We start from the raw sequence: 16,462 nt of genomic DNA, 5'->3' as shown, positions 1-16,462 counted from the left end.
GAAAATGACAAGTAAAAAACACTGTTGTTACTTTAAGCGAACTAGTGAAATGAATTTGCTCTCAAAGTTTCCATTTTTTAGAACCAATAGGAAGAGGAGAAGAGGCTTTGTGGTAAAAGCGCAAGATAGAAATGAGTCATTTATAACTTGCACAGTTAACACAGACCTATAATGTGCCCCAACATGAACTGGAGGTTTTATAGTAAAATTATTTTTTCTTTCAGCCTGCTGGGTTTTTCTTTTGTACTTGTGCGGTGTTTACAGATTTGTTTCTTCAGCTGCACTGCACCATCAACATGTGTGCATGTTTTTGTAATTTACTCTGGATAAGAGCGTCTAATGAAGGACTAAATGAGACAAATGTAAAAAAAAAAAAAAAAGTTTACCAAAGCCATTCTTATCTTATCCAACTGTAAAAGACTAGAACAGTACAAAAAGGGCATTCCAGTCACTTCATTTGTTTTAACCAGGAGAAATTACACAGAATTGGACCCTTGGTTAATACACTATATGGCCAGAAGTATGTGGACACCTGACCAAAATATGACCTTGTTGAAAATTTTATTTCGGATTTACTCTGTCTTTTTTGCTATTACTATATGCTCCACTCACCACTTCACACTCTAGTGAGATCACGGCCTGGAGTAGGTTGAGAAGGTCTTAACACACCTTGTCTTCATGCAGCATGTTCTTAGTTCCAGTGGGGGAAACCCCAGCATATACTATATTGAAGATTTTACAAGCAATTGTGTCTTTTGAACTCTGTTGCAGTTTGGGAAAGAAACACATATCGGTGTGATAGACGAGTGTCCATATACTTTTGGCTATATGAAGTAAATTAACTAAAAAAGTCTTGAAAGCTTTTTGTGCAAACATTCATGGACTACCTTAACAACTGTCACTGGACCTGGACCTAGTGCAGAAAATTTGCCCAAACTATTGTTCGTGTTCTTCACATTTTCACTACAGATGTTCAAAATAGAGATTAGGTTAAAAAACCTCAGAAACCAAAAGAAAAAAAAAAACATTTCTGTAGACCTAATAACCACTGAAAGCGACCGAATGCCATGAAATTGGTGAACAAGCGTCAAACACCCATTTTTGTTCTACAAATAAAAACAAGTTTTTGAAATTTGCTGATGTTAAACCAAAAGAAGCTCTTCTATCACAGCACCATTTTGGTCAGGTGTTGATCGAAAGCTAGTACAGTGGGGTTTGTATAGTGGGCATGAAACAAATTGATAAAAGCAGATTAAATGATGGTTAATTAACTAAGATAAGATGAACTTTTCTGCCAGGAGACATTAGTTCAAAATTTATGGAAGGAGTCTCCAGTTTCAGTGCTTCGTAACAGTCACTAAGGTCTTCAGGATAGATTACTTGTGATTTTTGCTTTTCTACAACATGTTATTATTAACTTTAACATGAAGTCGTATTAACTTCAAGCACATGGAAAAAAAAAATAGCTGCTTATGTTTAGAACTGCTATAGTATCAGCGAACTGCAAAACTTAAATCCACCATAATTAAAGGAGCTAGAACAGAAAGTAGAAGAAGTATGACATTGTGTTGTTAACTAGTAAAATAATTGAATTGTTAGCAAACTGTTGCGGTACAAGAGGAATAAATCACTTTGGGACATGCTGCTTTATTCATTTGTTCATTTATTTATTTATTTTTTACATATTAAATTAAACACTGTTTATAACCCATGTGCTAACTCAAACGCATGTCCTTTTGCCAAAATCCAAACCTATAGTAAATTCGTGTTATGACTACTCACTATGAATGTGAATATGAACACTGCTGTTGCTAGAGAAAACCAACTCAACTCAGGAAATTACACAAGAAGAATTCTTTCACATACTCACACTTTCATCCTCTTTATCTCTCAGTCTCTCTCCTTCTTACTCTCTCTGTCTCTGTGAAGTTGGTGTTGTGTGTAAGTGTGCTGGTGTGTAATCGCCACCTACCTCGGGCCCGTTTTGACGAACGTGTCTTGTGCTGCTCTCCTGATTGCAGGGCCGGGGCTGGCGTTCATCGCGTACCCCAAAGCCGTCTCGATGATGCCTGTGGCACCAGTCTGGGCCACACTCTTCTTTTTAATGCTGCTGATGCTGGGGCTGGATAGTCAGGTGAGTCATATGGTGCCACTATGTTGATATGGTGGGATTTGATATGAAACTGGTGCTTCATTACCCCCCTATCTTGCTCACTTTAGGGCACTGATTTCCAATTCGGGTCCAAGAACCACCTATGCTGCATATTTTAACGCACAGGTTCACATATACCATATATTTCACAATATTCAGTGTTCATATGATAAACAAAAGCTCACTATTCATTTTAGTCTGTATGTGCATTTGCTTAATCATTGAATTAGTCGATCAAATGGCATCATACAGTGTTTATTTACCCTTTACAATCAAACATAAGAACGTTAAAAAAACATCCAGTAAGAGTTCCAGTAAAAAAAAGAAACAGTTTTGCGTGTGACTCAGTTAAAGACGTCAGAAGAGGGGGACAAGAGATCGGCTTAAGCCGACAAAAAGGCTTTGGTTACTCTAATAACCACTCTGTACTACAATGATGAGCAGATAGGCATCTCAAAACCTTTCAGGCGGATGGCCTACAACACTCAACGATTACATCAGACTCATTAAAAAATGCCTTTACATTTTTTAATAGCATTTGTCTATTAGAGAAATAAATCACTTCCATGATGATAGTTACTCTTAAATAAAAAAAACAGTTACAGAACATTATGTGTTAACAAAATGCGTTCCTCAAATTCACAGCACTGAAATATTTCAGGTGCGTTTTGTTTGGAATCTGTGGCTTTAAGTGTTTGATTTGCTTCAATTATAAACCCAATGATGCATCCAGTGCTTTGCTCAATGATCCAGCACCGGCAGTCAGTCTGAACGGTGTGTAATTCGATGTGTTGTTCCTCCCGGTGCAGTTTGTCGGAGTGGAAGGCTTTGTAACTGGCATCCTGGATCTGCTCCCTTCAAAGTTTAACAAGCGAGAAATCGCTGTGGCGATCTGCTGCTCAGTGAGCTTTGTTATAGATCTCTCCATGGTTACACAGGTGAGTGTGTGAACTAATGCACATATTTTAACCAGGATTCACTGAACACTGTTAATGAGTTAGGAACACTGTAGATGATCTTAGCACAGATTATTACAATAATTGATGGACGTTTTAAATATGCATGCTGTAGACCTGACTATGTGTGTGTGTGTGTGTGTGTGTGTGTGTAGGGAGGGATGTATGTCTTCCAGCTTTTTGACTATTATTCAGCCAGTGGAATGACCCTGTTGTGGCAGGCATTCTGGGAATGCGTGGTTGTCGCCTGGGTTTATGGTAAGCCTCACTAACACCTCATAAACTATAACAGCGGCACTGTACAATTGTGATTCTTTTCACTCAAGCATTTCCTGTAACAGTAGCTCTGACTGCAAAGCACTCGTATCTGTTATAGTTTCTATAGGAATATCCCTGTTGATTGTATGGCAGACACTACTGTATATTTAAACATGTTTTTGGAAAGATCTTTGCACTTTAGAGTTTATTAGAAAAACAAAAAGAACAACTAAGGAAACTGCTGATGATCCTGGAACTGTTTATTAACTGTGTATTAAAGTGTGTAAACCGTGTGTTCAGGTGCTGATAAGTTTATGGATGACATTGCCCGCATGATCGGTTACCGGCCTTTCCCTTGGATGAAGTGGTGCTGGTCATTTCTTACTCCATGTGTTTGCATGGTGAGAGATTTTTTGTTGTTGTTGTTGTTGTTGTTGTTGTTGTTTTTCCTTCTTTGCTTACAGCAACATGTAAGAAATACAATTATGGAAATTTTCCATAGTGGTTTAGTTTTTTTGTCATGGATGCCTAAACCTTTCATTGTCTAGTGTATTTTATAGGCTGTAACATTTATTCAGCTTTACAGGAGTTAGTTCAAGACTGGAACTATAATAATGACTCTAACTGTACTGAATTTAAACCCTTTAAACTTTAAGCCAGTCCCCTGAGGGCCAAAACTTTTGGCATGTTAGCGCACTGCTTCAACAACACCAGAACCTGCTCCTCTAAAGTTATTAAAGCATGCTCATGTCCAGAGTGTTAAGAGATCACATCCCTCAATCATTAATAGGCCACACACACACACACACACGCGCACACACACCATGCGATGAAACTAACTGAAGTTTATATTCTCTCTCTCTCTCTCTCTCTCTCTCTCTCTTTACACATCTCAGGGAATATTCGTGTTCCACCTGGTGAACTACAAGCCTCTTACCTACAACAATGTGTATGTGTACCCTTGGTGGGGAGAGATGATCGGATGGTTGCTGGCTCTCTCCTCTATGCTCTGCATCCCCGTTAGCGTCGCCTACAAGCTCATCATGGCCAAAGGATCCTTCCGACAGGTCCGGCCCACGCAAGAGTCCTGATTTTTGCATAGATAGCGTTGTCTTTTTGATTAGGGCTTAATACACAGTCGCAGAGTACACTAGACTCAAGTGAACACTTTCAGATTCGGAAGTTATTAAAAGAGGTCTTAAGCAGACTAATCATTATTGTGTTGCATTTATTCTGTAGCTGTGATTATCATAGGCGAGAATTTTTCGCACATTTCCTTGTTTTGTAAAAACTTTAAACTCAATACAGAAAAATCCAAACCGAATTTGAATGTTCAGAAGAAGCGACTGTGCAAGTTAAATCCAAAACCACCACTCTGAGAGGTCTTTATGCATCACTTAAACAGAATAAGGACGCAAAAAAAAAAATTATATATATATTTTGTGTAAACACCCCAACCGTTGCGCTTAGACTTGTATCATAGTGTAAGTCTGTTTAGAGGCAACAGGTCTTCTGTTTACTTTAAACGTATTCACAGTGTCATACTGAACAGGTTTTGTGTGCGCTTTGTTCATGGTAATTTTACATTTACAGTACTTTGGCCAGCCTGGACTATTCCTTAGCAGTATGCAGAATGCTTTCGGAGCTGTAGTTCAGGTTACAAGTGACACCCAAGTCACATTACCACACTCTTTTCTTAGCTCTTGTATGGTTCTAATGTTACTGTTAATGAAACAGCTCGTTAGATGCTTAAAATAATAAAACAATTCACTGTAGGCCTTTTAGTGGCTTAGTGGTTAGCAAAGACGTCTCGCAGTTTCAGGATTTGAGGTTCAGAGGTTGCGTGTTCTGATGCTTGGTTGGTTTCCTCCATCTGTCCAAAGGCATACGGACATTTAATGATGAGTATGGGTGTTTTTAGACACAGCGTGAAGCTATGACTATGATCACATCCAGTATTAATTTAATAAATTAGCTATTAGTCAGTTAACAGTCAGTTTTGGTTGCTAAGCAACATAACAGACAGAATGTAAGACATTCCTTGGACAGAACAGCATTGGTTTTTCGAAACCTAAAAGAGAATGTATCGACTTTATCACAAGTAGGATATCTTCAGTCAAAGTCTAAAACCAGTTAATCCTAATGTACCCGAAGTGACACAGACCCACCACTGTACCCGAGCCATTTGGATGAGTTTTGCATTTGGGTCATCAGTTTCCTACTGACTCCGTGCCATAAGAAGGAAAGCAGCCTGTTTAATTCTGATAAGTGGGCTAATGGCTTTCCATCGATTTGCACTGGAAATAGAACAGAATGATTTTCCAGGCCATGCACACAGACTGAGGCACAGGCAGGCATGTTGGGTAAATACTCCTGCTGAAAACCGACTTCCGAGCGGTGCAGCAGTCTCCTTTTACTTTCAGAACGGTTAACACTGTTAGCTCACCTCGGGTATAACAAGTCAGACGTTACACGAGCAGCAGATGAAAAAGACGGGTGAGGGAGGGCTGATTCATTAGCTATCCAGATTAGGACAACAACAAAAAAAATGATGGTTGAACACCGTGAGCTCCTGCTGGTTCTCACTTCATTCCTGGTTTATTTATTCAGCATTGCCTGGAGATAGAGTAGAATAACAGCTTATAATGGAAAAAATGTGCAGCAGGGAGTTTTGTTAGGATGGTAATAGTTCATGGAACAGTTTTCAGAGTAACTAATTTCCCCTTGTCAGCTCTGAAAAGTTCATTTCTAAAGAGATAGAGGTCAGTCAAATCAAGATGGCGCTCTTATAACCAACATATGAACATGTGGCATAACATAACGCATTTACAGCATCCTTAGTAACTGCCTGATCAGGGTTGTGATGGTTTAATTAGGCTACTAGTTTGTACTAGTATGAAGCTGATGTTGAGGAGGTTTCACAAACTATCGTGATAGTGCTGCCATTTCTACTTTTTTTAAGACCTCGTCAATTTCAAGCTGCTGAGTTGTGTGTTCTTTTTTTCTTCTTCTTCTTGATCTGTAGCGCTGGGAGAGTCTGACCAAACCAGTATGGGCGGCGCATCATCTGGAATACATGGCTCCTGACACTGATATCAGAAGCCTGTCATCGTTGTCCCCGGGGACCGAAGACAACAAGGTCATCATCTTCGAGAGCGGCATGTAGGCGTGAAGTCGGAGGACCCCGAAGACGCCGGAGCCAAAGACAAGCTGATAATGATGCTGCTTGTATTCCAGATCAGTTTTACACTCGCCTGATAAAAAAAGCCCTACTTTTATAACACATATCTCCGAGAAACGAGTTTACAAAAAGTCGATGATTTGTTCATTTCATCGGGACAGAACTACTGGGGTTGAAATCGCTGCTGATTCTATTTCACTCATGCTGTTCTGTACATATTAGCAGCACAATATGAGCTTGTCCTTGGCTCAGAGAGAGAGAGAGATGCGAAACGTGAGAGGGAATCTAGCTTGGTGTAGCTCTTTCATACCATCACCTCCTCAGGGCAGAATTCCCACAATCCTCAACATTCAGTTTGGCACAGATAAAAGTTCTGTGTGTGTTTCAAATATGGCAATTGGGTCCACTGTATTTAAAAAGGGCCAAAGTAGATGATCTTTGACTACATTCTCCCTTCTGTCTGTTATTATATAGTATTACTTTTAATACAATGTGTGCGTGTGTATATTTAGACTAATAGCATACAGTAATAAAAAGTGTTAGGTTAAACATTACAAATATTATTGACTAACCACTGAGATACGAAGTAACCAGCTCGTAGTTGGAACGATTCCTTTTATTGCACAGTCTGTACAGAGTTAGTTATTGTTTATTGATGTGTGAAACATGTCAGCTTTTTTTTTTTTTTTTTTTTTTTTTTTTAAACACAACTCACTTTGTGTGCCAAGCAGTCCGCTTCCTTTGTCTCTCTCTCAGACAGAAAGGACTCATTGCCATAAAATATCCAGCTCTCACTTGACTAGTTTTTTTTTCGTTGCTTTTTTTATAGCAGAATTTTGTAAATAGTTTTTTTCCATACTAAATTCAGAAATGGCTCCATTTCAAAGTAAGAGGCTAACAAAGTGACGATGTAATGCTGAATGTACGTTATATTGCACTTAAAGAAAAAGTGATAACAGTGAGGACGTGGACTTGCACCTAGGGTTTCTTTAATGTCTGTAGTGCATGCGGTTACCAAGGAAACGAATTTCACTATACACCGATCAGCCATAACATTAACACCACTGCCAGGTGAACTGAATAACATTGATCACCAGTTATACACCAGCACACTGGCGACAGGATCATGGGCACCCCAGGCTCACCCATCCTCATGGGGACCAAAGACCAACCTGTCCGGTCCCAAACTCCCCCAGACCCCGATCTGACCGAGCACCCGTGGGATAAACATGTCTGATCTACCAAGGATCCGCTGCCAATGCCCAGGCGCCAGACCCCACAGCACACCCCAAAAAGGTCTTGTGGAGCCACGCCCACAGAGACCAGAGCCACCCAGGTGGCACGGGGGAACCCAAAACCTAGGTGGTTTTAATGTTAATGTTTTTAAAGTTATGGCTGACCCGTGCATTCGACTAAATGTTCATACATGCGCTCTACTCAAACACTACCAAAAATGTTTTATGTAAATGTTTATTGACCCACTTTGGACGTCTGCCCTTGGACTATGATTTTATAGCCTGTGTGTCTGTCAAAAGTATTAAGTAAATGTTAATAATCGTATTTATAGTACTGACACAACACAGGCGTTGGGATTATGTTGAAAAATATCAGCGTAGTCCTTAAATATCAAATACAACGAATAAAATAAAGCTTTATGTAGTGTAGCATTAATGATTTAATGATATTTTAAGATCTTTATTAATTGTTTTAGGTTTGAATGCGAGCGGAAAATCACGGCCAGGTTTTTTTAATTTTTTTTTTTTTATTGTTTCTTTGTTTTCCAACATTGGGTGTATGTGTTAACTAATGAGGTGATATTCACTAATATTACATAATAGGAGTGTTATAGCAGATTGTTAGGCCTGTACAGAAGTGGTGTTGATGGGTGACGGTTGCCAAACTTTTTTTTATTGTTTGTTTTATTGTAAAAGCCCGTAAATATCTAAGTGCATATCTGTTGGGTCGAACTGCACTGTGGGAATTCTGCCCTCCTTTCCTTACACTAGTGTACCTTACACTAATCATTTCTAACATGATCGCAATCTAGAAAACCATTCGAATGTAGTAGTAGTAGTAGTAGAAATTTTTATCTTAACTTTTTTTCGTTTGTTTGTTTTACAGAATGTGAAAGAAATCAGAGGTTTATTTTGTGAAGGCTTTTATTTTGTTGATATCCGTGTATACGTCTATATAATTATATATAGAAGTATGAATATACATATTGCATATCTGTGAGGTATATTTTAAAAGTTTGCTGCAGGATGAATTTTTTGATAAAGATATGACTGTGGAAAGGGAGTTATTATCGATACGATTCAGTGGCGTTACCGAGAGAATCATTAAGACAGCACATTACATTGTATGTTATAAGTATCAAGCTCGTGTGCGTGTTAGATTTCAGTATTTTCAGCTGACCACCCAGAGACCAAACACAACAGATAATAGTCTAACACTGACGTCACAGTTTTAATTCATTACATGATCGTGTGCTCTACCTATTAATAAAAACGAAAATGCCTCAAGTCCGGGGATACGTGCAAGGTGCAAAAGTCTGCACACCATTAGAACAAAAACAAAAGATGTTTTTTATGTGTTATTTCATAGGTGTTCCTTTATGGAAATAAAAAAAAAGTATCAAAAATACTCTAAACAATCCAGTCTAAAGTTTGGGAGTCATATTCCCCAGTGGCTCAAACCTCCTTTCCCCCATTTCTTCCATTTTCCGAATCACAGGGGATGCAAACTTTTGCGCTTAACCGCACTCCCTTGATCATTGCTTGCACTCCAATAACTCAGATCTAAGAGTCTCTCAGAGTGTCCCAGACTTCTGTGGCCTTTGTGCTCTTTTCTCAAGACCTTTTAATCAAACTGAAACCAGCCAAGTTAATCACAGATCACAAGTCCAGCTCGTTATGACACTCAGAGCTGAGAGCTTATTCACTTTTAAGTCAGGAAACGTCAAAATAACGTATTGTAACATATACGACATCACCGACCTCGAATTAATCAAAGTAATCTGATAAATCGCTTGGATCAGACATCATTAGAAAGTACCTTCAAGGCAGGATTTTCCCAAACATGTTTCAACTCCGTGAGACCAAAACCAGTGAAACTGCCTGTAACAATCACGGCTCCAGAGTGTTCTGGGTCACTTGCTTAAGGTTGAAAAGTTTCTTTTAACACGCCCCTTCCCCCCAACCCCCCTGCTGCTTTTTTATTAAATATACATACACTAAACGGGCACTTTATGGGCGCTTCATAGATTCCTCTCGATCCTGGGATGGTCAGCTGATCAAATGTTGCTTAGTCATTGTATGTAGTAAAGTAGAGGAAAAAAAAACATGAACATTAACAAAAAAATTATAATAATAATAATAATAATGAAAATTGTTCTTGACAGTTGCTTTGTTCCAAAGACTAGCTCACTGCAAATGAACTGTAGTTTGTTCTAGTTAATGTTGTAATGTTAATAAACAAAATAAACAGATGTTTTGTTGAAATCAGCTTAAATTTTTACATTACTGAATTAATTGATTAATTAATTTAAAAGAAATGTATCAATGAATTGATCTATATTTCTAAATAAACTTAAATAACTAACTTTTACTCTTTGATGAATTGAAAGCTGTTAAATGCGATTCTACAATGAAAATCTACTAACCAAACATACAGTATGCTCGTGTTTAATTAACCAGCAGTAACTTTTTTTGTTTTTTTTTAAACCGTGAACTCTTAATTTTGTACAATGACCTTAAAATCTTTTAAACCGAATCTGAAACATGTATGGTTACCGAAAGCTTAATTTCTAGAACATCTTCGAGCACAAGTTCTGCTAGTATTCTGTTCAGAATTGCTAAAGCTTTGGGTCAGGTTACTGTCTCGAAAGGTTCTCTGTTATTAACACATTTTTCGTGATTAACTCTTTCATCGTTGTGCTTCGTGACATGCTGTGAGCTGTAAACCACGGTCTTCCATTCGTAAGCTGACGTAGTAAGAACATAACGACTCGTTGCTGTAAAAAGTCATCGCTCGTGCAAGAGCCGATCACTGATCATTGATGTTGATGATGTATGAAGGGCTTCATGCTTTATACCACTGTGACTGTGTGCTGAAGATCCACTCACCCATATCAAAGCAACAACCGGCAATAAACAAACTAACTCCATGGCAACACACTCGGCGTCCTGTCGTCTTTTCCTCCCGGCTCGTCCGGCTGTGTTGGTGAACATCGTAGAGAGTACTGAGCCCTGACGTTCGATAATATTCAACAAAACCAGTTGATTTCATAAGCATAATCGAATCCCGGTCAGTTCCATAAGTATTGGGACAGTGACCTAACTGAAGTATGAAATAAAACATAGACTCATAGCCTCTAGTCACTATACAGGGCATCATGGATAGCGCCAAATCATGGTCTGTAGGAGTAAAGAACCGTGCAGGCCCCCGTTAGAGAGCTGAAAGCACAAATCCAAGTCAAGCTAGAAACTAACGCGAAATTAAATGATCAAGGTTTTGGTATGTCTGAGTCAGAGCCCTGATCTAAATCCTATTAAACGTCCCTGCTTCAGTTTTATTGCTTGCTATATTAGATAAAATATCCGACATGGTTTATCTGGGTTGCATTTCTGATTTTAACAGGGGTGTGTAAACTTTTTTTTTATTTTTTTTATACCTTTTGGAAAAGCCAGATTCTTGTTCCTGTGTTTCTCAGTATAGTTAATAGATTGATGAGGTATTAACTGGAAAACCGAAAAGAACTCTAGTATAAGCAGCCATGACGAATGCATCCCACACACACACACACACACAGGATAAATTTCCTTCGCCTCACAGATGTGCATGCTGGTTGTGCATTAGACAGTACAGTACTCAGTCTGGAGCGGTTTAAACTGGTTTTCATGAGGAAGACAGCTGCCATATTGAGCTCAGGCACTGACCCACTGTCACACAGTCTGGAGAGGCTATGTTTAGCTTTCTAACTCTGCTCTATTTATGGACCACGGCGGATCTCCGGACAAACGGCTTACACCCTGAGCTGAATGCCGAATTTGTTGGAAAATAAATAAATAAATAAATAAATAGAATCTGGGCGAACAACATATACAGTATTTTCATTTCAAAACGCTGAATCCCATCCAGGTTGAGTTTTGGCTGCTTTCTGGCACACGGATTTGGCTCGGGTTCCTCTCCAGCATTCCACAGCGATGTGTAAGTCAGATATAGCGGTTAGGTATGGGCCCTTACTTATTCCCTATCGGAGACAAGCTGTGAAATCAATCACGGAAAGGAACGAAAGCTGAAAGAGAGAAGGCCAGACGTTTGTGATGCGATTGTGCCAAATTATGTGTAAGCTTTTGGTTTCATCACCAACGAGGCAGCTGGACACAGGGTTAGGAGGCGTTGGAAACTCGCATTAGAGTAAAAGACTTGTAAAGGAAAAAAAAAAGATTCTATAGACAGTTACATGTTTTTGGCTTCTGGATTTCTCAGTGAAACAAGGTCATAAACAGATCTTACCCCTAGGGAAGGGATTCGCAAACTAGAGCTCTCAACTGGACGTGGAGTCGTTTGGTTTACATCTAGAGGATTAGGGAAAGTCACATTTCCTCTTTCTTTTTTTTTCACAGATTAATAATATTGTTATACTAATATGAAGGCAGAAGGGAACTGGTGGCTCGGTGGTAGGTTTGGTGGTAGCCAGTGCCCAAACCCCAGCCACTGGATGTTGCAGGTGCCACCTGTGCCAAGCTTGCATGTTCAAACTGTGTGGCAACCCCTTGTCCGGTACCCCTTGTCCGAAAGACCAACATCATCAACATACCAATATGAAGAAAGAGTGCTAATGATCTGAAGAATCATTTAAATCTTTTAACAGAAACCATCACAAACTGGACTAGTAGCAAGAACAATGACCAATTTCTCAAGTCTACTTCCAATATTTCCTCAATAACATAGTGACTGTAAAATGTCTAGGTTTTACTAGAGATTTCTGCTTAATGTTAGCCGTGGCAGCTCGCATGCTACTGTTACACGCAAATGGAGTGTACCGTCATCTGTTACGTTGTACCGTCATACGTCTACTGTTACACAATGAGGGACGCCGCTGTTTCTCCAGCACAATCGTTCCTCATCGAATGTAATGGCACGCATGATGGTTAGACCACTGGATGAGTCCAAAACTGCAGCGCTTGTGGGAAGTTCCCAGGCTGCAGTGGTCAAGTGATCCAAGGAAGGAAACCCGGTGAACTGGCGACAGGGTCATGGGTGGCCAAGGCTCGCTGATGCACATAGGGACACAGCGTCCCACAGCTTTATCCCATATAGGGGGTTAGGGTTAGGTCTATGCTCAAGTAAAACATGTATTTGTAAAGTATTAGCCAGAGCACTGCCTTTAAACAGAGTTACCAGGTGCTCAGATTTAGCCTCCGTTATCAGAGATAAATCTAATCCACAGTAAACCGAATCTCTTCTGCATCAACTTGGTCATATTTTGTTCTTCATCCACCTTTTCACCACTGCTATTTTTATAATCCAGTTGCCATGCGGTGCTCTACACACTGCTCCTTTCATATTGCATGCAGAGGCTCGTCTCCAGGCCGTACCGTCTCTGACTCAACTCACGAGAGATTCAGTCACTTTGCTGTGGAAAAAAAAAAAGCTAAAAAGTGTTATGCTCAGTGGACAAAACAGAATGTGTTTTGGTGTCCAATACGTCGAAAAACCAAAAAAAAAAAAAACTATGGTGTGGTGTTATTGTGAGTCATGCTTGGACAGTTTATCATTCCGTAGGGTAACATTCATTTTCCGCTTATACAGGATGAAGATAGAGATGTTGGCCGAGGAACGACGTGGAGTTTGGGTTGGACCCTGATTTTCCTCTAGTGGAATAAAATCAGTCAACGAAATTTATTCTCTTGAACTGGCTGACGGTTTTATATGAAGCGACAGAGTGACAGGAGGGTCAGGACATGTTGCTGAAGGAGCCAACAGTGGCAGCTTGGCAGGGATCAGGTTTCAAGGCTTCTGAGAGGAACATCTGTCTAATGTTGTGCATTATAACTGTGATATCCAGTGATAATTCAATTGACCCGGCACTCTGGTGGAGAAAATGGCATTTCTTCCGCAAATTGCTACAGTGCTGTGAAAAAGTATTTGCTCCCTTCTGGAATGATTTTTTTTTTCATATTTATTAAGATTTGTTGATTTTTGTTAATTATTAAACAAATTGTAATATTACCCAAAGATAACCGAAGTAAGCATTTAATTTATTAAAGGCAAAAAGCCACCCAAACCTGCCCTGTGTGAAAAAGTAATTACCCCCTAAACCTAATAACTGGTTGTGGCAACAACTGCAATCACGCATCCTCAATCACAGACAAGGAGTCTTAAACAATGAGCTGCTGTGGAGGAATTTTGGCCCACTCTTCTACGCAGAATTCCTTTAATTTACACACACCGAAGGGTTTTCAAGCATGAACGACCTGTTGGATCTCACTTAAGTCCCGACTTTGACCAGTCCACTCCAAAACCTTACTTTTTATTTTTTAGAGCCATTCAGAGGTGGACCTGCTGGTGTGTTTCGGATCATCGTCCTTCTACATAACCCAAGTGAGCTTGAGGTTAAAACTGATAGCTGGATGGATATTCTCCTTCAGGATTTTCCGGTAGAGCGCAGAATTCATGGTTCCATTAATTATGGCAAGTCGTCCAGGTCCTGAATTTACAAAGCGGCCCCTGACCATCACACGACCACCACCATGCTTGACTGTTGGTATGATGTTCTTTTTATGAAATGCTGCGAGCATGCCAGATATAGAACTTTTGTCTCATCAGTGCACAAAACATTTGCCCAGAAGTCTTGGGATAATCAAGATTGTTTTGGCAGGACAAACCTTTGCGTTTTTGCCTTAGAACCCATGGATGCAATTTTTGCCCCCAGTCTCTTTCTTATCACGAACACTGAGGCGAGTAAGGTCTGCAGTTCTTTAGATGTTATTCTGGGTTCTTGGGAGTAATTTTGGTAGGCTGGTCTCTCCTGAGAAGGTTCACCACTGTTTTAAGTGTTTCTCTTTGTGAATAACGGCTCTCACTGTGGTTCGCTGGAGTCCTAACACCTTAGTAATGGTTTTGTAATCCTTCCCAGACTGATACATGTGAATTACTCATCTCATTTGTAGCGTGATTCACTTTGTCAGACAGTTCTGTTTAAGTGGTATCCAGATTCAACATGTCTGGTAGTAATCAGGTCTGGGTGTGGCAAGTGAAATTCAACTCAGCTTTCCAAAAATTATAGTTAATCACAGTTCATTCATGATTTTAATTGCTTTTTTCACACAGGGCCAGGCAGGTTTGGATAGCGTTCCTGTGATAAATGAAATTATTGCATTTAATTTTCTGGTTATCTTTGTGTAATATTAACATTTGTTTGATGATCTCAACCATTATACAGTATAAAAATAAATTAATAAAAATTTACACCACTGGCAATTACTAGCATACACTACCTCACGTAAATGTTCTCTGCTAAAATCTGCTCAGATATAACGAGATGTTGCACGAGCATGATGTCTTAAAAAGACCTTCACACTTCAGTAAGTATGATAAACAAAGACCTAGTGAAAGAAGTGCAAAATAGGGGAGAAAAAAAAATAAAAGATTTGAGAACAATACTGAGAACCCAAGTGTAATGTTCGAAGTAAAAACATTACTCGTTTAAAACCCCACAGTGTGAAATTTAAGCAGACCCAGAAAGTGCAAAACTCCATTAAATAACCAGCAATAATCAAACAACTTTTCCACAGTAGTCGAAAGATAGATGGTAGCATTAACATCACAGGATAATTTATCGTCCCAAACACGGTCATTATCAGACCGTACATTAGAGTTGTTGCACTCTCTCAAGCCCTGCGAGTAGCAAAATACTCATTCTTCGTTAATGTCCACAGAACAAACTTCTAATTTAAAGCAGTAAGGAGTGCCTTGTTTTCAGTGCCGAGTGTAGCGAGTTTGGCTCGTTGGATCGAGCAGATTGTTTCTTGGCTTCACTCGATGGTCTATTACACTTGGGGCAACACTAGCAGCACTGTCACCGTTACAACTTCCTTTCTCACATAAGCACTGTTTGTATAAAGGGCTTTTTCACTCGAGTCCTACGTCAGTGCTTTTGGTTTTTCCTGAGTTGGCAGCTGAGCGCCTGTGAGCGAACAGGCATACACAGTGATGTCATTTTAACTAATGAAGCCCTGAGCTTAAGAGCAGAACGATCAATTGTAGAATCAGATTTTGTGAAAAGTTCAACTCGATCCAGGAACAATCTCGCCATAGAGGAAGCCCAGATACGATGTTAAGAGCCATTTCAAGCCTTCATAAGCTCCAGGCAAGTCAATATGACTAGACCTGGAGGAACGGGTTCTCAAAATACTTCAGACCATCAAACTGACTCTTCAGCGTCTGTTAAAGATATTACCTTTGACGGTTATAAAAGATTAAGTATACATATAAAAATAATATATACTGTGTGCATTATATACTGTTATAAAACTGGAGGCTCATTCCACAGAGAAGAATCATACCTTCCCGGATTCCCAAGTGGTGCAGACGCTATGAGGAGTCAAAGACAGATTGATTGACATGCTGTTTGTTTAGAGGCACGTGTACCAATCCAACAAAACACAAAGCATGTGTACAAATCCAAAGAATAACATTTCAGACTCTGCAACTACAAACCATTTTGGGGTACGAGATAAACCATGCACGTTTTATTTTCAGCCAAAACAATCAAGTTAAAAAACAATTTTTGGAGAAAATCTATAACAGACAGGCAGTTCCAGTTCATTCTGCATGATTTGAACTCAATCCTCTGATTCACATTAGGAGCCTGATAATTTGCAGAGTCGGTCAAGTTGGCCAGAAGTA

The 16,462-nt window shown here is 39.5% G+C and overlaps 1 protein-coding gene across 1 annotated transcript in view; it reads left to right on the top strand.

Moving 5' to 3' along the window:
- Window positions 1-10,720, top strand: part of LOC128530819 (sodium- and chloride-dependent creatine transporter 1-like) — a 41,399-nt gene extending 30,679 nt beyond the window's left edge. Inside the window, exons 9-14 of the mRNA XM_053504958.1 lie at window positions 2,022-2,134; window positions 2,962-3,090; window positions 3,264-3,366; window positions 3,667-3,767; window positions 4,263-4,433; window positions 6,392-10,720. Coding sequence (XP_053360933.1) covers window positions 2,022-2,134; window positions 2,962-3,090; window positions 3,264-3,366; window positions 3,667-3,767; window positions 4,263-4,433; window positions 6,392-6,532 — 758 coding nt within the window. The 3' untranslated portion in view covers window positions 6,533-10,720. The remainder of the gene's footprint in view (window positions 1-2,021; window positions 2,135-2,961; window positions 3,091-3,263; window positions 3,367-3,666; window positions 3,768-4,262; window positions 4,434-6,391) is intronic.
- Window positions 10,721-16,462: the final 5,742 nt, after the last annotated feature.

This window comes from Clarias gariepinus, chromosome 9, assembly GCF_024256425.1.
Source record: "Clarias gariepinus isolate MV-2021 ecotype Netherlands chromosome 9, CGAR_prim_01v2, whole genome shotgun sequence".
Lineage (NCBI taxonomy): Eukaryota > Metazoa > Chordata > Actinopteri > Siluriformes > Clariidae > Clarias > Clarias gariepinus.
This window is presented reverse-complemented; position numbering and strand designations above follow the sequence as displayed.